This window comes from Labeo rohita, chromosome 14 (genome assembly GCF_022985175.1).
Source record: "Labeo rohita strain BAU-BD-2019 chromosome 14, IGBB_LRoh.1.0, whole genome shotgun sequence".
NCBI lineage: Eukaryota > Metazoa > Chordata > Actinopteri > Cypriniformes > Cyprinidae > Labeo > Labeo rohita.
Genome location: NC_066882.1, coordinates 21761974 through 21786889, shown reverse-complemented (window position 1 = coordinate 21786889; position 24916 = coordinate 21761974). Strand labels below are relative to the sequence as shown.

At 36.6% G+C, this 24916-nt stretch overlaps 1 protein-coding gene across 1 annotated transcript in view; it reads right to left on the bottom strand.

The window, feature by feature from the left end:
• Window positions 1-450: 450 nt before the first annotated feature.
• Window positions 451-24916, bottom strand: part of psd2 (pleckstrin and Sec7 domain containing 2) — a 47533-nt gene continuing 23067 nt past the window's right edge. Inside the window, exons 4-15 of the mRNA XM_051127217.1 lie at window positions 15301-15495; window positions 15108-15188; window positions 12929-13041; window positions 12510-12568; window positions 9203-9292; window positions 8812-8855; window positions 8487-8677; window positions 6652-6722; window positions 6073-6230; window positions 5767-5911; window positions 4150-4293; window positions 451-3406 (exon numbers count right to left, since the gene is read on the bottom strand). Coding sequence (XP_050983174.1) covers window positions 3200-3406; window positions 4150-4293; window positions 5767-5911; window positions 6073-6230; window positions 6652-6722; window positions 8487-8677; window positions 8812-8855; window positions 9203-9292; window positions 12510-12568; window positions 12929-13041; window positions 15108-15188; window positions 15301-15495 — 1498 coding nt within the window. The 3' untranslated portion in view covers window positions 451-3199. The remainder of the gene's footprint in view (window positions 3407-4149; window positions 4294-5766; window positions 5912-6072; window positions 6231-6651; window positions 6723-8486; window positions 8678-8811; window positions 8856-9202; window positions 9293-12509; window positions 12569-12928; window positions 13042-15107; window positions 15189-15300; window positions 15496-24916) is intronic.

Sequence of the window (24916 nt, the reverse complement as noted above, 5' to 3'; positions counted from 1 at the left end):
TAGGACTCGTTGACCTTTTAAACTTTGTCACCTTGAAAACAAAAACTTTGAGAACACATATTCCTTGTCTTATCGTGGTTGATTATTCAGTGCATGTTATAAGGAGACTTGCTTCCTCTAAAATGACTTTCTTTTCAACCAACGTCACCAAGTGGAAGTAAAATGGGTTGCCGTTTCATGTTGACTTGAAGAGTTGCTGCTTTTAGATATGTTAATTGCTAATACCTGCTTGATAATAATGTGCGTAATGGAATTTCCCAAGAAAATCTATGATTTTGCATTACAATAAAGACATTAGATATGAGAAGAAGGATGTAGCAGTGCTGTTTTGTAAGAAATGATGAATGCAACACTTGGCAAATGAGCTCCCACTAACCTGTGTGGCAGAAATAAGTACTTGAAAAGAGATGAAACACACAGACTGCTTCCACGCAGATGGAGATGGTGAAATAATCATCACAATCTTTTATTACAACAGCGTCTGAGTTCTACCCTAAACGGGAAAATCATGTTAGCACAACAGCCAAAGCGAAAAGTAGGCTATAGAGGTCCCTTTAAGAAAGCCATTACTAAGAATGTATAAAATTGCAGCTCTTACGTCATTCCACATCCATAAAGCATAAAAGAGCCAAAAGCTCATTCTCTCACTTTCAATGTCCTCATGCTTTACAACAGGACTATAAAAATCTACTTGCACTTGCTCAAAGTTTGTACCGTTAAGTTTCAGAGTCCTATTTGGTGGCTCAAGAACAATTATCTTCTTCAAAAGTGATACGTTTCCAGGATTGAGACGTCTCGATTCGCTACAGCGATTCAGATGAAGAGGCAGGGAGGTTCATGGTGTGTTGTTTGCAGTCCTGCTGCTCAATATTCAGTCCAGGTTGAATTTTCTGCAGGCACATAGAGACACATAGAGGCTTTGTGGTCCATTGAATAGAGAAAATGAGGGCGTCGCTTTCAGTCCGAAATGTTTTTTCCTCTTCGTCACTGTTTTGCATACTCAGACTCAACTTGCAGTCTTCCTTCCTCGCTTGTGCGCATACAATTACAACGTCCCGTACCCTGTCCCGTGTTAAGACACTGTATTCTCCAACATCCCATATATCCCTGGATCCATTAATCAGCCGTCAGCTCCTCAGTTCAGAGAGTTAAAAAAACAACGGGGCGGGTTAAACTAATCATAGGTCAAATGTAGTCATCTTTACAAGCGTCTTTCTGCTATATTGGCTCCGAAAGGAGAAAATAAATTTACAATTAATAAATATAACATAATAAATAATTACAAGGGGGTAGTTGTATAACACGACAGACAGCCAACATGAATCTTTACATGCACCCCAACGTGCAGCGAAGCCCTTAAACTGGCTACTTCATGAGGCTGATACTGTGAGTACAACAAATGCTACATCTAAACCAGACCTGTCAATCAGGAAGTCGTTACCGCACACAGCCATGGGGTAGACACACGTTGTGATGTCATACAGAATGTCAAACACTACCAAGTGATGTCATGACTTATTTAAAAGGTAAATGTATCATTTCTGTGCCACAACGAAATTTTGACTTTTCAAATAGATTTTTAGAACTCTTCCAGCGTGCCATTGGTCAGTCAAACTGACAGTCGTGCCCTAAACGGACGGTACACAGTGCTGTAGTGTTGCCAAGTCCGTGGTTTTCCTGCAGAATTTGGCTACTTTAACACTGTTGCCGCAGGTTGTTTTTGATGTCTGGGGTTTAAGCGACCCCAATAATGTCATATTTAGCCCCTGAAATACGAATTTACCAGGGGAACCCCAACCAAAAACATGTAATCTATCACCCGGAATGCAATTTTTAACGGATGACCCTCTCGAAACGCAATTGGGCTAGTTTTAGGCTTTGAGTAGCAATTGGGTGGGTTTTATTGTGAAAACCTGGCAACCCTGTGTAGGGATGAAATGTTTTTGTAGGGCAGAACTTAAAAAATCTTTTATGTTCCTCAGAAGTAGGCCTGTCGCTATAGATTATTTTGCTAATTGAGTACTTAGTCGCTTATTTTGACAATTAATTGAGTAATCAGAACTAATGTTCATTATGCATTCTAACAAATCACAACTGTTTTACATTTTATTGCAGCATCTAATCCTTGTTTAATATTGACTAAACATTTAATTCAAATATCCACTTAATATTTATTATTTGGCCATTTCTTCATGACAGAAATGCTACAGTCACTGTCATTTCTTGAATATGTGGATATCAAAATGTCTAAAAAATGAGTTTGAGCTTTTATTTTGAAATCACGATGAGCAATTAGCATATTGAGAAAGATATTGATGTATTCTCCAGTCTTACAAATCTGATGAAATGTCACGTTGTGTTCCCAGATGAGTGTTATAATAAACTCGCAGCAATATGCAGGGATGGAGTTTGAGACGGTCCCCACATGTAAATGATAACAGTTTGTGTGGAGCAGCATTTACTGTGAATGCATGTAAATAAAAAAGCGCATATATAAAACTCCTCACAATGTCATTCTGCTTTATTATGATTTTTAAGTTTAGGTTTAAGGTTTAATATATCATGCAGCCTCGAAAAACAGTCTAATAATGCATAGATTCACGGCCGTGAAATGCGCCACCTCTGGTATTTTGCAGGGCAAATTGCAGTCATGAATTTTTTAAAACTGAGCACTCGAATCGAATCGAGGAATCGTGACAGCCCTACTCAGAAGAGAATCGTACAGATTTGGATATGAGGGTCAGATTTTTTATTTTTAGCTGAACTGTACCTTTAATGGAATCTAAACAAATCTCTTTGTGTGTCACTGTAAAGTCACAGTAAAATTCTAAATGACATCACAACGTGGCTGCATGTCACAGTGCATCTTCCGCAACGCATTTGTGCTGCCGCAGTTCACTTTCTCTTAACTTTATATGCAGTGTTGTCGTTTCTTCCCACTTATACAGTCTTGGTCTCCTCATTTTTTCGTTTTTGGCACATAATAATGTTCATAGCATTATTAACAATGTTTATTGTTGTAGTAATAATACTAATAATACATATAATGGTCATAATAAATTTACTGTACATTGAAATAATAAGGACATTATAATGCTACGTTTGTATTTCTCTCGACTCTGTCTCACGTATTTGAACCTACTGCAGTCAGGCTCAGACGTGAGTGTGTCACATGAGTTCAGAGGTCAAAGAAGGCTCTTCAGCTATTGTGCTCTGGGGCGTGTTTATGACCGGCCCGTCCGTTGACCCCCTGACCTTGACTGATTGACGGGCTGGACTGAGTTTTGCGCAGGTAACCTTCTTTCCCCTCCCCGCTGAACAGACTGGCTTCAATCTTATCCAAATCATCACTTCCTGCACGAAACTTGGCCTGCAGGAGGCTGACGTACGTCTCATAGCGACATTTCTGCAGACATAAAAGAAAAAAAAAGTTAAAAATGGCTTTAAATTCAAATGATTGGTTTTGGCTAGCAAAATATTATGCACTGAATAGATCCCTGTTGTATTCAAAAATGTAACATATATATGTGATTTAAATCAGTGGTTCTCAAATGGACTTTTTTTTTTTGCACAAAAGTGAACAAAAATGTCCTTTAAAATCAATGTAATATTCACAGATTCCATGATAATTATTGGTATTAGTATTATTAAACCTGCTCGTTTAGATTTTAAATTCCAATAATTTATCCATACAACATATATTTATCCTCATTTTAACTTGTTTGTTATAGTATGGGTCATAAAACCTTTGACAATAATAACAAAATATACATGAATAGTTTTTCTCTTCCTTTTTTAAAAGTTTATAGCCCATTTACTTTGCTATTATAACCATGCATGATTATATGGTTAGTTCCATTGTACTATTTGCAATTTGCATTATGATCTCTGTTGACCGTGACGATGATCAGAATTTTTGGTTATGACCCACCATTTGAAAACCACTGATACTGATGTTTTACAGACTGTTTTGTGACCAGTGAGTATTTAATCAACTGATGACTCATTTGATGACTAAAAGAAAGGGAAAGAAAGAAAGTTTTTTTTTTTTGGGCCTATACAACAGCTAATGCATTACTGTAAGATTTAAATGGACAAACAGAAGCATTTATATGAGCTCTGAGACAGATGAATTTGTATTGGTCTGACCTCATAGGTTAAATAGTGCTCTTTGATTCGATACTCTTCTGATTCTTTGCTCTTTGGCGTCAGATCAGGTGGGCTCCTCTTGTGTTCCTCCAACTCCAGAGAAATCTGCTTCAGTTTGTTCTCATGGGACTTCAGTTGCTCTTCCTGTATAAAGTATAACCACCATTACATATATACGGTACAACGTCTACTGTTTTTTTTTTTCATTTTAAACAGTCAACAATAGGCCTATGCAATGCTATAAATGTCAATAGCATTATATTACTATAACATTGTATAAGAATGTAGTGAAACTGCAGTTTATTTTGCTGCACCGGCATTTACAGAGTTAACACAGGGTATAAAAGCCATTACAGTAGACATATTTTGGTTTACAAACTGCATTGTTTCATCAGTCACGTTAGCACGCGGCTAATGTATCCTCCATTATTGTTTTGTAGAGGTGCTCCGATCAGGATTTCTGAGGCCAATCACAGAAGGCAGTATCTGCCGATCTGATCACTGATACTGATCTTTTTAAAGCCTCCTATTAATCATGTAAAATTATTTATAGAGATACTCCAATCAGGATTTTTAGACACTTATTCAGGGCCTGATTTTTTTTGTTGTTTTTTTGAGAAAGGGGAGTTTTTTAATTTGAGGGGTGGAGGGGAGCATTTTTTAGATTTAAAAAAAAAAAAAAATATATATATATATATATATATATATATTAATCTCACATATATGTTTGATCATGCAGTGCATTTTTGCTTTTAGAATTGTGCAATTATTGCACAGTAGCTTACACACAGCACAAGTCTGATTTCCACAAACACATTTATCCATTATTTTGATTTCGAATCCAAACATTGTTATTGAAAATTCTTTTTCAGCATATTTACCGCAAACAATGCGTTGTCACTTTATTTCTGCGCGTGCAGCACAGACTCGCGGAAACGATGCTGCAGACTCACCGCTCCTGGAACGCACTACTAGACTGCAACCGTGTGCAGCTTGAACGCTTTAAACTGTTAGCATAAGCCCGGAAAAAAATACGCACTGCAAACGGAGGTATGTAAACGTGGCGCACCGAAAAGTGCCGCTGCATGTTGTACCAAACCTCTCACGGCAGAGCTTTAGATCGGTTTATGAGATCGTACTTTTTTTTTTTTTTTTTACCTTAGATGCATTTAAACCTGTTGTAGGGGACTGCAATACAATATTAGGACACTTTAAAATGTAATGACCTGATTTTTAATGCAATAAATCCCGCCTTTTGTGTTTGTGCACGTTCTATGTTCATGAATACCTAGCTCTGGCTGATGATCCGAAAATTAAAAAATAGTTAAAAGTTAAATATTAAAAAGAATAGCTGAACGTAAGTTCACAAATAAAATATATTATTTTAATTGTTACTAACTTGATGAGATTCATACTTGGCTTTAATAAATAGAATAATGATTACATTTTTAATGTAAAAATTTAGCATTTTTTTAGTATTCTTGAGTGTTGTGCAGTACTTTACCACTATACCACTGTATAAGACCAATAAACATCATTATTAATATTCAAATTTTTCCACAATGTGCATTAGTTTATTAGTCTGTGGAATGTTTACAGTTGTATTTGTGTATTCACCTGGTTGAGTCTAGTGGTGGATGAAGGCAGCAGCGGTCTGCAGAATTTCTTCATGGAGCCGATGGCGGCGGGAAAAGCAGGAGCCGAGAAAAGAGCAGCGACCAGATTAATCCTGAAAATCCATGACATCATCTCCTCTTCACTCCTACACACACACATTTAAAGGGAAAGTCAAACAAGTGAACAAAGCATGAAAGCAATCTGACCCCAGTACCCTAGTAACTGCAATATCCACCATAAATAGCAACTGCAATAAAAGCAACAAGAAAAAGATTCTGGGAGCAGTTGAAAAGGCATGATGCTTACGGGGCCTGCAGGAGGAAGACCCTCCAGTCCGAGGTCTTGAGTTTGAGGACGTTCTGTCTCTTGCTGTAGTCGCAGGCTCTAGTAGCAAGAGCGTGGTGAACCCGTACTGCATTCTTCAGGTCCACCTCCGACAGATCTTTATCAGGCTTATACTCATCCTGACCATACGGGGGAGACAGAGAAAAGAATGACTGAAAGCAAAAATGAAAATAAATGATAGAGAGACAATGGCTGCGTTCCAAAACCCTACAGAGCTGCCAAAGTAGGCAGCATTTTAAGACCTTACAAAGGCAGTTCTAAAAGTAAGCAGCATAACTGGATTAGATAATTATGCTGTTTTACAAGAAATCTGCTTTTGGCCAAATTGTAAAACATTATAGCATGTAAATGTACATTAGAAAAATACTTTTATTTCATTCAGTACTTAAAGGTACTAATAAAACAGGCTTGGCAAATGTATATTGGCAAATGCAATTGGTTATCTGACTATTCCTTACACATATTATAGTACACATACTGCAAAATATAGTATGTCTGTGTGTGGTGTGTGTGTGTGTGTGGGAAGTAGATTTAAATTACTTTCTGCAGGTAGAGAATCATCCCCTTCAGCACGGCATAAAACTTCTTCCAGCCTCTGCGTCCTCTCGGGGCTGCAGAGAGACAGAATAAAAGAGAAAAAGTGTGTGTGAGCGAGACAGAATAAAGACACACTTCACTAATGAGCTCCGCTGTTGTTTGCTGCAACACAAGTCGAGGATAGAAAATCTCTAGAACAAACTTCACTGCTCACAAATGAACTCCACAACACTGAAAGAGACAACCTAATTGTTTTAATTAAAGCAGCTGAATTATTAAACAGAAGGAAATCTTGGCGGGTCTTAAATAATGCTGATCTATTGCATTCCTTAACATTAGCTCTGAACCAAAACTTAGTGAGCTTTGCGGTTTACTGCCTACGATGAAAGCTACCTTGAAAGACAACATCCTATTTGGTGTGTTCTATAACACAAACTTAAGATTTGACGTGTTTTAAATTTTAACTAGTGCTGACAATTAAAAAAAAAAAGAATTAATGACATATTTTTTCTGAAATTAACTGCAATTAATCGTGATTAATCCCACCTAACATTAAGGTTTTTAAATATACTTCTAAATTGCAATCTTCAAATGAATGAAGAAACAACATAAAGACAGTATACTTTTAATATCTGTTTAATGCCATCTTTTTTTGCGTTAACTGCATTATTTTTAATGCCGTTAAACTGGAAAAATTAATCGCCTGCGTTAATGCGCTAATTTTAACATTAGCATGTTGCTGATGTGATACTAATCAGCATAAAAAAACACAGCACTCATTATATAAAATACTTAAATATAATATAAAAGCATTTGCAGTATTTAAAATTCTGAAATATTTTTACAATTTTAAATAACTATTTTATATTTCAATATATATTTTAAAATGTAATTTATTCCTGTGATTTCAAAGCAGAATTTTTAGCATCATTACTCAAGTCACATGATCCTTCACAAATCATTCTAATAGTCTTATTTGCTGCTCAAAAAACAGTAAACATTATTTTTATTATTATGTTGAGAACAGCTGAGTATATTTTTTTCTGGTTTCTTTGATGAATTGAAAGTTTAGAAGAACAGCATTTATCTGAAATAGAAATCTTTTGTAACATTATAAATGTCTTTAGCATCACTTTTGATCAATTTAAAGGGTCCTTGCTAAATAAAATGATTAATTTCTATATAAATTCTGTATAATGTCACAAAAGCTTTTTATTTCAGATAAATGCTGATCTTTGGATCTTTCTATTCATCAAAGAAACCTGAAAAAAATGTACTGAACTGTTTTAAATATTGATAACAGCAATAAAAATGTTTCTTGAACAGCAAATCAGCATGTTAGAATAATTTCTGAAGGATCATGTGACCCTGAAGACTGGAGTAATGATGCTAAAAATGTAGCTTTGATCACAAAAATAAATTATATTTTAAAATATATTTAAATAGAAAATAATTATTTTAAATAATAAAAATATTTTTACATTTTGCTGTTTTTTTTTTTAGCTTGAAATTAAAAATAGGACACAATTATAGGACAATTTTCATTTCAAATTTTCGTAATTTCAGCTAATATAAGGAAAATTATTGACCACAAGAAGGAATCTTAGTGTAATTAAGACGAAAACACATCTCTGATACACATCTCAGTGTTGCCCTAATAGGTTGGAACAGAGACATGATTTACCTTTACCTTATTTATTTTTGACTCTTATATTTTGCCTCTTATATTGACAGACAAATGAGAAAGGACAGGAAATTATGTGGTAACTAAGGGGAACAGCACTGAAAAATGTACACCAAAAGCATGATTTTGCAGAACAAACAAACAACACACGTACTGCGTTTGCCATCCATGTCTGCGTGGCTTTTGCGTGTCAGAATGCCGTGTTTGTACGTCGCAGCGTTGAGTAAAAGCGGAATTGCGATGAAAGGGTTACTCCCGTCCGTTACCCTGACAACCCTCTTCCCTCCCGCCTCACACTGCTCCTCCACCAGCTCTGACAGACTCTTCCTCAACTCCTCTTCCTCGCTGCAGAAACAGAGCGGATTACCCAGCATTAATGCACGTGCGCAGGTATTGCGCACATTACACGCAGATTAGCCTCAGAAGTCACATGATAATGCGAGCGCACTTGACTCCTGGGGATGATATTGGATACTCACATCGCCCACTCCAGCTTCTCATTCTTTATTGAGTTATAGAGCACCTAAACCAGGACAGAGACATATGAGACTGTTAATGCGCTACGTTTGAAACACCACAACTGCACCAATATAGTCAGACGTGCTTATGGGACCAAGCATCAAACAATATGCTTTTGAATCCAACTTAAACACAAATGTGTCTTTTGTTGCATTCATAAATGCAATCACAACATGCACATTACGTGGTTACTGTGTTTAAAGTGTGTTTTAATGAAATCAGTCAGATTTGGTGAGAAAACACTATATCAGTAGACATACATGTGTTTTTCTGAAGCGGTTGTCCATGATAATAATAATATAATAGAAAAAAGGAAGCAAATGCATGTCTGCTGTGTTTCCAAATAATTACCTTAAGCAATTCTTTGGGAAAGTCTTTGCCGTCGTTGAGGCCGTCCAGATTGCTAATAAACTGCTGGCAAGACATCTTCTTCCCAATATTCTGCAATACAATAACACAATACAGTGTTACAACAATAATGACATATATGCCAATTAGTATCATAATATTATTGACGGACCCTCTGCTAAGCTATCCTTGAAAACTGTTGCCATCTAAGACTGAATATTATTCTTCTAGCATTGTGACATTTTTCTTTAAACTAAATTGATAAATTATTCAGTGTCGTGATTAAAAACTGTGACTGTGAATCACAATTGAGGAAAACACTTGAGGGCTGTTTAATCCACAGCATCTACTTCTCAAGATTTATTTAAAGATTTGGAAAAACAGAGATTTTTGTGCACCCTGTGTCACCACTGTAAGTGCCCTGACAACATTTTACCGTATTTTGTACAATTCCTGTAAACATGTTTCCTTATATGAGCTTACATTATAAAAAGCTTGTCTAAAAAATAATAATTGACAAGATAGGACTCATATATTTCTAAGATGGCACTTAGCAAAGGGTCAACTGATTGAAAAAAGAAGTAAGGTAAACTGACATTAGCCACAACTGTCATCAAGATGAGATATTAAACATAAATGCATTTTTATATTTTCAATATATGTCATGCTTGTGCATGCTTGTATAAACTGAATTCATTTTCTCCACAGGGAAACAGATTTTTAACAATAACTTATAAACCTTCAAAGACCTACTGTGAGTTTCAAGGTCGTTAATCAATGGTATATCCATTTGATATATATAAATAATTGTGTTTAACTGCAGAATTTGTGGTGAAAAATTACATTACCCATGATGGTGTACAAAAAATTACACCCATCAGACAATATAAGCATAGAGAATACAAAGGGAAAATTTGTAATATGTATGTGTGTGTCCCGGTAAACCAAAAGGCTTAAAAAAACATACTAAATGGGGTTTCATGAAATGTATAATTTGCCAGTAGTTTCCTGTGAGGGGTATGTTTAGGTGTGGGGTTGGGGTAAGGCAATATAAAATACAGTTTGTACAGTAGAAAAACCATTACACCTATCTATCAATATCTATATCCAGTTGAGGTCAAAAGTTTACATACACCTCACAGAATCTACAAAATGTTAATTATTTTACCAAAATAAGAGGGATCATGCAAAATGCTTGTTATTTTTTTTTTACTTAATACTGACCTAAATAAGATACTTCACATAAGACGTTTACATGGTCCACAAGAGAAAATAATAGTTGAATTTATAAAAATTGTGTTTTTTTTGTTCGTCAGGAAAAATCCTTCAGGTCCCACAAATTCTTTGGTTTTCCAGCATTTTTGTGTATTTGAACCCTTTCCAACAATGACTGTATGATTTTGAGATCCATTTTGAGATTAATGCATCATGTTTCCTTCTGAAGCATCAGTGAGCGTTTGAACCTTCTATAATAGTTGCGTATGAATCCCTCAGTTGTCCTTAGTGTGAAAAGATGGATCTCAAAATCATAAAGTCATCGTTGGAAAGGGTTCAAATACACAAAAATGCTGAAAAACCAAAGAATTTGTAAGACCTTAAGGATTTTTTCTAAAGAACAGCAGGCAGTTTAACTGTTCAGAATGTCTCAAAATGTCTTTTATGTGAAATATCTTATTCAGGTCAGAACTAAATAAAAAAATAACATATATTTTCCCTCTTATTTTGGTAAAATAATTAACATTTTGCAGATACTGCAAGGTGTATGTAAACTTTTGAGCTCAACTGTATATCTACATATGAAGAGTTCAGATACAAAAGCCTCTAAATCCAAAAGTAAAAGTATTTGATGGATGTATACTATGTGTCAGGAGTATTCACTCAGTATCATTATCTCATTTTTGACCTAGATTGCTTTTAGCTGGTTTTAGCTGGTTTTCTTCATATACTTATCTATACCTATCTATGCATATACTGTATAAAAATTAATGTGAAAAAAAAACTTCTAGAACCAATGCCACTGAAAAAGTGGATGGCCATTAACGCACTCTATGCTGGTCTCTAAAACCTACTTCAATGTGAGTTGGTGTGAATTTTTCATCCCTTCTATCATCTGCCAAAAAAAATAAATCTGATTACTTAGAAAAGCAATAATAAACCTCTCCTCAACAAACTGCATGATTTGAGGCATCACTCATATCTGTAAAACAAATGATCATTTCAGATCCATGAGTGATATTAATAGTGATCCTTGATTTATGATGGAAAGATTGTTAAAGCTCTTTGCACAGTTCGAAGGAGATACCATATTAATTTATTACAGTTTACAGCAGTAACAATAACTTTAGTAGAGCCTTTTGGCAGAATCCATGGGGCTGCATGGCAGTCATTTATAAACATACATCACCTTATTGAAAACTGATGCAAATGCAACAATACAGAAATCAAATCCTAAAGATGAAAAACTATATTCAGAACCACAGCAGTTATTTCTAAACATGCAGTTGACGAAACTGTCAGCAGATGGCAGTATTAAACCAGACCAGCCACTCTAACAATCACAACACACATCAATATCTCAGTCTGTCTGTCTCCCCCCTACCCCAGAGATCTACTTTAGATGAGTAATATTCCACGAATGATGGATGAAAACATTCTGAAAACACATTAAAGCCAAAGCCATTAAAAGAGAAGAAAAACACAAAAAAGAACAGAGGAGGAGAGAGAAGCACTTACCACCTGCCGCAAAATGAGTTAGAAGAAGAAATGGAGAGAGAGAGACATGTTTAGGTCAAAGGCGGAGAGAACTGTAATATTACTAAGAGAAACACAACAACAAGAGGCTTGTTAAGGAAAATGACACTATGATGTGCATATGGTGAGAAAAAGAGGATTTCAGTTTAGTTGCTGATAACTGTTCATTAGCATCATCTGATATTACATTTATTTTTTTTAATTTAATTCTTCTCACAGTACTTTCTCGAAAATGTGTTTCTAAAAGGTCAATTGGCCTTCTGCAGTCAAATATTTTTGTTTAATAGGTTAGTGTACAGTCAGCCGGATATTATTGCAAAATCAATATTTAACATCAGAGTCCTGTTCACCTTTTGGATGTGAATACAGAAATAGAAATATGAGACAGGACTGAAGTTGGTTTGTTTCAAGATCAATCTAATATTTGTTTCTGCTATTAGATTTGAAAGGAAGTGCTAGTAGATCCAGTTACTGCAGTAACTAAAGGTATGAGTCTAATAAACTTGTTAGTGTCAGACATGTTTGGATTCAACAACCTGGAGAAGAGCCGAATACATACGTGTCCATGCAGGTCTGTGTTAAGAAGCATAAGTGCACAGGTCAGTGTGTGAGCACCATCTATTAAAAAAAAGAGTTAGGAAAAAAAGTTAGTTAATAAAAAATCATACATTCTATAGAACACATAGTTAAAACTACAACACGTAGCTACATATCACAGGAGATTTAAAGCATCATTTAGTAGCCTAGCAAATGCTAACATAAAACTATAAAGTCACTTATGAGGTTCCATTTCAGTAAAATTGCCATTTTACAAAGCAGATGCCTATGTAGGCAGTAGACAGCTTACTAGAGTTTGGAACAGTGCTTGCACACGTAAATTCACTCATGTGGCATTAAAGTTCATTGAAATATATTATGAGCTGCCATCATAAAATTTGAGCTACGTAGCAGAAGCTAAATCTAGAGAAATGCACTTGCCCTCTGAGGTGAGAGCTTCTGGGTTACAGTGGCAGAAGCGTTTGGAGAAGTGCACCAGCACACGTTCTCTCTCCTGCGTCTCTCCCATCAGAGGAAACGCCTTCAGGAAGTTCCTGCAACCAGAATACATGAAGACAATCATGGCGCTGTGCTAAAAAGGAGCAGATATGCTATTACTGCTAAATACAAATATATACCATAGACAGAATAAATATTCTTTACAGTACGTATTTGCTTACACTAATAAGCACCCATTGTAATGTAATGTACTTGCATTGTGTTATTAAGTGCAGTCTGATATTCAAGAAAAAAAACTACGTACGTGTTAGAGCTTGCATGGCTATAGTAGAAAAATTTATAGTCATTTTGCACAACTTCGGGAAGAAAACCATATTTCTATTTTTCTGATATAAATCATGATTGCAATTTAAAATGCTTTTTTTTTTCCAGGTTTGCTGTGATTGTTTGTAGGGCTGCACAATTTGGCCCTAACATTTTGTTATTATATATCAATATGACAATAAAACTATACCAACAATTATAATCATGAGTAAAGCATTTATTTTGGTGGACAACAACAGAAAACCCTTAAAGGGATAGTTCACCCAAAAATGAAAATTACCCCACTCTCAAGCCATCCTAGGTTTATATGACTTTCTTCTTTCAGACGAATACCAGAGTTATATTAAAAATGTCTTGCCTCTTCCAAGCTTTATAATGGCAGTGAATGGCTGTTGAGATTTTAAAGTCCACTAAAAAAGCATCCATCCATCATAAAATGTGTGGGGGGTTAATAAAGGCCTTCTGAGGCAAATCGATATGTTTGTGTAAGAAAAACATCCCTATTCAAAACTTTATAAACCGTAACCTCTACTGTATCTTCCATTAACTGTCGTACGCACATTCACGAGAGAGTGGTGTTTCAGCGGATGATATAGGACGTAGGCAAATGTGGTGATGAACACAGAAGCGTAGTGAAGAGAGCAAAACAAAACACCAGTCATGAATTAGAAGTACAAAATGAGGATTTGTAAAGAATGTTGGAGGATTTCAATATAAGCCAAGAGGAGACTGGTTTTCCTTTTCTGTAAACAAAACATCAGAGATTACGCTACACCTACATCCTATGTCATCCGCTGAAACGCCACTCTCTCGTGAACACACATATGAAAGAGATTATGGTTTATAAAGCCTTAAATATGGATATTTTTCTTATACAAATACATTGATTCGCATCAGGAGCTCTTTATTAACCCCCGGAACCGTGTGGAGTACTTTTTATGGTGGATGGATGCACTTTTGTGGACTTCAAAATCTCAACAGCCATTCACTGCCATTATAAAGCTTGGAAGAGCCAGGACATTTTTAAATATGAATGTATTCATCTGAAAAAAGAAAGTCATATTCACCTAGGATGGCTTGAGGATGATTAAATCTTCATTTTTGGGTAAACTATCACTAAGCTTCTCTTTTGTTGACAACAGTTGGTTTATAAGCTCTTCTCATCAAGTTTAGGACAATGGTTGGCGCATATTGCATTCCCAAATGCACATTATAAGCGACCCAAACTAGTTTCATGCATTCCTAGTTTATGCACTTGCACAGAGTGTGTTTCAGGCCAGTAACTTTAGTCTAGACTAAATCAGAGCTTCCACTTACTGTCTGTGATAATTATCATTCTATCCAGAGAACTATTGTTAGTCCAGGACTGAAATATTCTTAACCACATTGTGCAACTGCACTTAGTTCCTCCTCTTCTTGCAATGCAGGTATTTAAGTAATGGCGTGCCTAACATCTTCCAGTTTCAGGGGTATTTGTGGAACTGAGACATAAATATGTGACGTGTGAGTATCAATCTAAAATAAGCTTCTTCCTCTTATTGCTGCTTAACCACAGTACTGAAACAAGGAAACAAAAAAAACAGCTACACATGTTAAGTGCTTTTAATAACTTCCTGTTCAACAACACTTGGAATTGTGAAACTGTATCCTAATCAAGCTCATGCAATGTTATACTACATTTCTGACCCACCCACATGGAATTTCCTGCTTAACATAGCTGTATATTAAACATTAACTTTGTTGGTACATCTGCCATTTTGCTTTGGGTTAAAATTAGTATGTGCACTTTTCAAGTCACTAATAATCTTCGTTTAATTCATGATTGAAATGTTCTTACCTCAGCGCTCTGTCTAATGACAACCCTGTGAAATCAAAGAAGCTCAGGTACTCCGATGCCACCAACTGGCTGAATTCATTACTGCAGGAGAAAGAGACAAGAAAGAAAGGGATTGTGGGTATAAACCGTATGAAAAGTGTTTTATTCCACTCCATTTTCCATGTAATACACTTGTTCACACAAAAACACTCACTTCTTGCCCAGGTGTCGTGCCACGTCACAGCGCTTGAAGCCCTCCAGATAGAAGAGTCGCTTAGCAAGTCGTTTGGCAGCATCTGCGTCGACGCGGCAGCCGTTGGCAAGAGTATCCGTGCTGCCCCTCTCCAGCGTGTCCACGCTACCCAACTCAGAGTCCGAGTCGCACAGCACATCTGTGAGGTTGGCATCACTGTAGAAACAAGAAAAGAAAAACGTCAATGTCCAGATGGAAAGCACAGCCAGAACCAAGATGGCAGATGATTTACTTAGGACGCCTTTTCATTTATAAACTGTCTTAAATTGTCTTAAATCAATAAACTGTCTCATTTTGTAAAAAAAAAAAAAAAATATTGTGAAATCAGCATTGTGAATTGTTTTGCATTGTGAGTTGAGTGAATTGCTTCATCCCTACACTATGGTAAATTTATATTCCAACCACTGCTTGCTGCAGTGTTGTTGCAGCCTCCACCATGTCATGGAGATGCTGTGTGTTTTGTTGCGGAAGCGAAACTACTTTGTTTGGCCTTCCAAATGAGTACACAACTACACTCTAAGAAATGCTGGGTTACTTTTTTTAACCCAAATGCTGGTTTCAAACTTGTTGGATCATTTTGTTGCCTTATTATTTAATATTTTTACCCAGGTGCTGGGTAGTTTTTCTGTAACTAAGTTGCTGGGTCATTTTTAACACTGGGTTATTTTTTTTCTATCCAACCGCTGGGTTAAGCCTGTCTCAGATGAAATAACCCAGCTGCTGAGTTACAGTCAGTCAGAGCACAAGCTTTTTAAGTCCTCTACAGGAGAGAGTGGTTCTCAGCACCACCGATTTGCACTTTTTCAGTGAAATAAAATCCATTTGTTTGCACTTTTCAGTGCAAACAAACGATTTGCACTTTTTCAGTGAAATAAAATCCATTTGCTTGCATAAAACAAATGGATTTTATTAGTTGTACTGAGTTTAATCTTAAGATATGTTCTCTAATGTCAGTACTGTTTGTTTATGGGGAGGTTTTGGAGTTAGTTACGGCATCTTTCAACTACGAGTGAAACGCGAGGCCACGGTCTGACGTTTGCAGTTAACCCGGCGAACAGCAGCCCTTCACTGGCTCAGATTTAGGCGACACACCGGCATGAAAATTAGCGCTATTTTGAATGGTTGAATACACTAAAATTAAAATTCTACTTTTAAATCTTACATTTGTAATATTGTAAACCATGCTGTATTCACTCAAATAAATTCAGTTTGTCTTGTATTTTGTCCATGTGTTCTTGCTTAATAATAAATGTTCATCTTTCGACTGCTCAAATGTTCAACTGTTTCCTGAACCTGGGAGAGTAGCCTGGCTGTGCACAAAGGCTATTTCTATAAAGTGGTGCAATTCCAACTTTGCAAGGACAGTCTGGCACTTCTGACTCACAGCCTGTAAGTATGTTTTCATATTTAAAGAATTTGTGCAGAGTAGTGCTTGTTGTTTGTCGTTTCTACAATTACAAATGCAGACATGGTTTTATGTTTATGTGACGCAACGCAACACGTAAAAAGACTGTATAAGTCATTATAATCAGTAATCATGTCCTCACTGGATGCAACAAATGCCACATTTATAATGGATTTGATTGTTTTTGTCTCGTCGCGCCGGGACACGGCATCACAACATGGTAAGGGGCGTAATTTTTCCATCACATGCTTGAGGTATTCGGCCAATCACCACACACTGGATAGCTGACCAATCAGAACACACTGTGTTTTTTAGAACGATGGGCTTTGTAAAAAATTTATGCGTTTCAGAAAGGCAGGGCAGAGAGGAGCAGCAATAATGTACAGTATGTGGAAAATAAAGTGTTTTTTTGAACCTTAAAACGCATAAACAAATTGCATCAGACCAAATACACAAAATAATGTTCTTTTTAGCAACATCATATGACCCCTTTAACCTAATCGGGTTTGATCTGCTACCCCCCCCAATCTTAAAAGAGACTGACAGAGATGATCTAATCCTAAAATACAACAAACCTCATACATGTGTACATTTGTGTTTAAATTTAGGCTATTGACATAAGCATCCAATCCAAGCCCATTAAAGTTCTCCTGCAATTCATGCCACTGAATTAGCATTTAGCTCATGGGTAGCAAAGAGCATCTTGAGAAAAACACAATCTTTTTTTTTTCCAGCCAAGGAATGGCACATCTAATTCAACTAATTAAAATCTCAATGTGTACAATTACTGCGATGGAGGCAAGTGGCTCATTAGGATGTTCCTTAAATGAAGCTGTAATTTGGGATGAGGAGTTTTTGCGTCAGCTGCTGAGCCCCAGAGAGGACAGAACCTGCATGAGTCAGGCAGGCCATTACTGAAGTGGCAGACGGCAAGCTTTACATATGATTTATTTATGAACTTCCGTCTGGTTATGGTACATAGCTAACTGTGCATAAACTAATGTGCTTTGTGGTGTTTCACTGCAATTATAAACATATTAGGAATGTACAAAACTCCATATTGTCTTTTCACAAAACTATTAAGCAGTTTTCAACACTAATAATAAGAAGAAATGTCTCTCAAGCTGCAAATTAGCATATTAGAATGATTTCTGAAGAATCACTGAAGAAAATTCAGCTTTGCATCACAGTAATTACATTTTAAAATGTATTAACAGAAAACAGTTCATTTAAAATGTACTAATATCTCACAATTTTAATGCTTTACTGTATTTTTGATCAAATAAATGCAGCCCTGGTCAAATGAATTGCAAAGGAGAAATTAAATCAATGCTGTCATCACTCTGCGAGCAGACATGAAGAGAAACACACCGCAAATACAGATGCCATATGCCTACTGGTCAACAGTTTAGTCTTGATGCGTGTCCGCAGCCTTCTGAATAAATTATGGCTGTCATTTTCATTGTGGATGAGTCAAATTTTTTTGCATAATTTCATTAGCACAATTGCATTAGCTCCAAACTCGATAAGGAACGGTAATGTGTTGGTTGCCATGGCGCCAGTAGAACCTGGTGTTCCGGGAGAGAGAAAGAGGGTGTAATTTGTGTCCCTCCCAAGCAGATGGCCCCTTCATCAGCATTACCCACAATGCCCTAGAAAAGCCCCAACAAATCTCACACGGCACAGAGCGAGCAGTCAAGCAGGCAGGATTGCACAGGGTACATTCTGTAATTCTAGGTGAAGAACTAAGTAACAAGAACACTACGTGACGAGTAGTTCAAGATAATAAATGATTTCCGATTTCATCTGGAGACCACAAAGATATTTCGGAATTTGCTGAAAATGTAGCCACCCTCAGGCCATCCAAGATGTAGATGAGCTTCTTTCTTCATTGGAACAGATTTGGAGAAATGTAGCATTGCATCACTTGCTCACAAATGGATCCTCTGCAGTGAATGGGTGCTGTCAGAATAAGAGTCCAAAAAGCTGATAAATACATCACAATAATCCACAAATCACCAATCATCATCTTGTGAAGCAAAAAAACGTGTTTTTGTCATAAATTAATCTTTTAGATGCATAAAATGAGCCATGTATCTATTACATTGCTTTCTGCATTAAAAAAGTTATCTTGTCTGAATCAAAAGTGAAATATGTAGATCAAGCATCGTTTATAAACAAAAATAGTCTAAAACTGTTCTGAACAAATACGTCAGTGGATTTTGATGTGAGAGGACAACAGGGGATAGACTTTTTTTTACTGGAGGAAGAGTTATTATAAATTATGGACTATTTGAGCCAAAAGTGATGGTTTATTGTTTAAGATGGTTTAAAACATCTTATTAATGGATTTGTTTCTTACAAACACAGAGCTTTTCACTTCTCAAGATCTTAATTGATGGACTGGAGTTGTTTGGATTACTTGTGGATTATTGTGTTGTTTTTATCAGCAGTTAGGACTCTCATTATGACGGCACCCATTCACTACAGAGGATCCATTGATGAGCAATTCATCTAAGGCTGAATTTTTCCAAATTTGTTACGATGAAGAAACAAACTTGTCTACATCTTGAATGGAATAGATACTTATCAAAAGCAAATATCTGATCCATAGAGGTTTTTGTTTGAAAAAATAGCAGTTTTCAGTTAAGACGTCTTTTAAGAAGTTGAGGAATACATTTTAATGAATGGGCTTCAAAATTTTGGAGAATAAGAAACTGTTTGGCATATACAGAACATGGTCTAGTATATACTAAATTATGGATCACATGGTTGATTGATCTGTTGTTAAAGGGACAGTTCACCCAAAAATGAAAATTCTGTGATTAATTACTCACCCTCGTCTTTCCAAAACGTAAGACCTTCATCTTTGGAATGCAAATTAAGATATTTTTGATAAAATCCAAGAGCTTACTGACCCTGCATAGACAGCAACACAACTGACACGTTCAAGGTCCAGAAAGGTAGTAAGAACATCATTAAAATAGTCCATGTGACATCAATGGTTCAACTGTAATTCTATGAAACCGTGTCAGTCTTTGACCCACATTCATGAGAGGTTGAACCACCGATGTCACATGGACTGCTTTAACGATATTTATACTACCTTTTTGGACCTTGAACGTGTCAGTTATGTTGCTGTCTAAGCAGGGTCAGAAACCTCTCGAATTTCATTTCATTTCATTTCATCTTAATTTGTGGTCTGATGATTAACAAAGGTCTTACAGGTTTGGAACGAAATAATGGGAAGTAATTAATGACAGAATTTTCATTTTGGCGTGAACTATCTCTTTAAACTTATCTTTCCGTAATATATGAAGACATTACATAAAGGTATGAAGAAATGTCATCTTAATTTAGGTATTACAATCATCTCCTTCCCTCTTCCTGTGATTCAAAACACTCACTGAATCATCACAAATATGACTCACACCTACAGTATGTGAGCACATGTGTCTGCACAGAGACAGGTGTGAATTAGACTGCCAGACTCTCTAACTGGTTCAGCACCCCTGACATACTCTTTTAGCAGTCAGGTGTCAAAACAGCTGGCTGTTTGTATTTCAGTCCAGTGTACATAATGACTGAACAAAGCGGAAACCAATACGTCTCCATCTGCCCCAAACTGCTGTGATCAATAATAATGATAGATTGCACAGTTATAGTATTATTGATTTCTAAAAGAAGTAGAAGTAGGACATTGTAATGGATGTATAAGATTACAGGAGTAGCTGAGCTATCACAGCTAAGATGAAAATAAATGTTTGTATATATATATATATACATACATATATTTGTATTGTACCATTGTTCATCTCATTTATCACTGTTCATATCATTTATATCCATATACCATCACTTTACCATAGTACCACCAGAGTACTCTTTGTAAGGGTTTTTGATTCCTAGACGGCACGAAAAACTTCCACAGGCTTCATTAGTTAAAAATAAATCACAGCCTGGTGTCCTGCTCTAGAGGGTAGATAAACATTATAAGTGACTATGGCAGGGCTTAATGCGGCAGCACTGATATACTGTGATCCTACAAGAAGCCAACAGCCGTGTCTCTGTATGGACCTGCTGCTGCTGAGCCAGGCAGGAGATTAAACATGAGACCGCTTGTCTATGACTCACATGCCAGCGTCTCTCTCTGCCCGCTCCTATGCCGTCGGAGAGGGTGTGTTGGACGAACAGAGCGAGGTGTGAAGGAGTTGCTGCGTCCTTGTCAGTTAGCCAAAAACACAAACCCCCCTTTGTGTGTGTGTGTGTGTGTGTGTGTATTCTCTTACTGGAATACATCAAACCAGCAGGGTCAGACAGAAATGCAATTACGCATCAGAACGTGCAATGAAAACATTTTGGTTACGATGGGATTTAGGTAACCAAACACACGCTCACACTATATAGAACCTCAGGCTATGTATTTATCCAAAACCATTTGATGATGAAAGAGATGAGAGTTTAAAGGGACAGTTCACCCAAATTTAAATTCTGTCATCATTTAGTCATCCCATTTAGTTAATCCAAACCTGTTTGCCTTTCTTTCTTCTGTGGAACACAAAAGATGATGCTCTGAAGATTGCTGGTAAACAAACAGTTTTTGACCCCATTGACTTCCATAGTATTTTTATGTCCATATTATGGAAATCATCGGAACCCAAATCCATACTAACATTCTTCAAAATATATTATTTTGTATTTCACAGAAGAAAAAAAGTCATACAAGTTTAAAAATTATTACAGAATTTTCATTTTTGGCTTTATGGTCCCTGTGGAGGAAACTGGGGCAAGTTGTCACATAGGAATTGTGTTTTTTAAATCAATGGTTTTGTACGGTATCAAACATCTAGCTCAGAACAGTTTTAAATTAGAATTACAATAATGTATCTAACTTCTTTCCTTTAAACTAACAGTTTAATATATATTTTTTGTACAAGCTATTGAGTGTTGAAGTGAATAAAATAAAACCACACTGGCATACATTCAGATATATATAAAATACAGGCACATCATTGAAAGAATGATGTTCTTAGTTTGCACTAAGTTTTTTGCCCCATTATAAATCTCAGGTCAGGGCAGGTTGTTGCATTTTTATTCTGACAAGTTTTCACATGTGTTTTACAGGTTATAATTTTACGCAAATCATCAATTATAGTATTTGCTGGTAAAAGCAATAGTTTGATGTATTTATGTGGTCTTATCCTCACTTTTTTCTGTTTTGTAATTGCTCTAACATTGAGTTGAAATAGCTGGTCCCACAAGTGGGGCATGTTGTCACAAAAGGTCAACGTCTTAAATGAACTGTATCTTTTTTCCTAGGAAAAAAATGTTCAAAAGCTTATTGGAAGACTTCAAGAACGGTGCCCATAGGAAAAAAAACAATCAAAAATAAATCTACACTGGGAATAATGACTGGATATGTGACAACTAGCCCCAGTCATCACTATAATATTAAAACCATAGACAGAGAAAAAACAAGCAGCAGATGTGTCCACAAAAGACCAAAGGGCGAGATGTCCCAAAAAGTTCAAACAAACCAAGTCCCAAAGTCCCTGCCTGCCTGCGTTACATAATTAAAGAAAACCCAAAACTTTTAGCTTTAGTGACGTCAATACATAAATACATCAAGCATATCAAAAATAATCAACTTACGCTTCATGACAGAAATCTAAGACTAAGTTTAAACATTTTCAAGTCTATTGCGTCAGTTGCACGTCTTTGAAAGTGACACACACTATGTAGACGACAAAAGCTAAAGAAAAACTTACAGAAGTCCCAGAAGAAAGTCGAAATGCACCTCATATTCATCTTTCCACATCTTTCACTGGAGATCAGGCATCGGTCCCGCGCGGAGCGAGAAAAAACCCTTCAACTCCATTCGCCTTCGGGCGCTTTGCGCATTGAGTAATCAGGTTTTTCCCAAATGGAATAAGTTTTCGACGCTGCTGGGGCTTAAAGGGCCGTTCTGGCGGCGTGTCACCGCATCCCGTTTATGTTCATCGACAAATAAAAGTTTTGACGCGACTAATTTAAAGCGAATGTGCGCGCGCGTTTGGCTCCGGCGCGTTGGTGCAAACGGCTTCCCAGTGTGAAGTTCCTCAAAGTCGGACACAAGGGAAGGGGGCGGAGAGAGTCGCTCTGGATGGATTGGATTACTCAATGAGTCCTGCCCGAGTCACATTTCCATATTTCCGATGCTGAAGTAGCGATCTGGACCGGGGCCCGGGTGCGCCAGACCGTCAGTCTGGACTGTTTCGCGCTGGCGCGTCTATTATCAGAGTTTGCCTCTTTGCATCCGTCACGCTCACTCATGACAAATTCTTTTATATATATTCATCATAACATAACTGATAGCTACAAAGACGATTAATAAAAATCATTATTTTACCATCATGACCTACACCAGCCTATAAATAATACAAAAAAGGCTAATGGAAATTCTATCATAAATGGAAGCCATTCATCACGGCATCAAACAAGAGACCTTTATAATATTGCTTGAAAATGTGACACAAATGAAAGAATGAATTATTAAATGAATGAATGAATGTTGTTATGAGAAAAATCAGATGTAGAAATTTTCCCCCTCAACTACTCCAATCCAGTTAGTTTCCTGGTAACTAGGGCTGTCACTAATGATTATTTTGACAATCGAGTAATCAGTGGATTATTCTTACTATTAATCGAGTAATCAGATAATTCTAATTAATTTTTGAGGGTTGGAAATAAAAATAGATCAATAGGCTTTAAAATGACTTAAAATACATATGCAATAGACAATAATAATTAGTTCAAATAAAGTATCAAAAACAAGTAATCATATGGTTTTATTGAACAAAACTGTTAAAATACATAATATATAATAAACAATAGAGCTAACACACATTATATGAAATACCTGAAGAGGGTGCCAACAGCCTGACGATTGTTTTTACACTTTACTGCGCGATCTAATCAGTGTTGCTGCGGTTTTCCCGCAGAATTGGGTTACTTTTACACTGTTGCCGCAGGTAGTTTTTCATGTCTGCGGGTTGAAGCGGCCCCAATAACGTTATATTTAGCCCCTGAAATGCGAATTTACCAGGAGAACCCCGACAAAAAAAGTGAATTTTATCTCCCGGAATGCCCCCTCTCGAAATGCGATTGGGCTAGTTTTGGGCTACTTTTGAGTAAAAATTGGGTGGGTTCTGATGTGAAAACCTGGCAACCCTGGATCTAATCCCTCTTTAATACTGACTAAACGACATTTAATTTAAATGTTAATCTAATCTTTAATATTTGGCCATTTCTTTACGACAGAAATGCTACAGCCACTGTAATTTCTTGAATATGTGGACATCAAATGTGTAAACTCAGAACGAAGGTTTAAACTTTTATTTTGAAATTGCGAAGAACAGTTAGCATATTAAGAAAGATATCCATGTATTCTCCTGTGTTTGGGCAGGTTTATAAATGATTTACCTTGTAAATCTGATGAAATGGTGCACATTGCATTCCCAAGATGAACGTTATAATAAACCCAGACTCAACAACAATATATAGAGATGGAGTTTGAGACGCAAATGTAAATTACAACAGTTTGTGTGAAGCAGCATTTACTGTGAACGGAGCCGCTATGACATGCATGAATGTAACCTACGCAGAGGGTTGCCAGGTTTTCACAACAAAACCCACCCAATTGCTACTCAAAATGAGCTCAATTGAATTTTGAGGGGAGTCTTCCGGTAAATATCAAAAATTGTGTTTCAGGGGATGAAATACACGTTTTTTTTTTTTGGGTAATTCGCATTCCAGGGGCTAAATACCATGTCACTGGCATCACTTCAACCTTTTTTTTCAGGGTTGGAGCTAAACTCTGCAGGGACACCGGCCCTCCAGGATCAAGTTTCCCCACACCTGGCCTACATGCATGTAATAAACTAAAACGCATATTTTAGTTGGCGCCAATAGCCTTGTGGTTAGTCCGCTGACATGTTGCACAACTGTGCTCGCTGTGACCCGAGTTCGAATCCCATCTCGTGGTCCTTTGCCGATCCCACTCCCCTCTCTCCATCCAATACTTTCCTGTCTGCTCTCTTAAAAAATAACCCAAGACTAAAAAATGTCCTATCTAAAAAATTAAAAAGGCAAAAAGCACCCCAAAAAATATTTAAAAAAAGCTCATATTTTAAA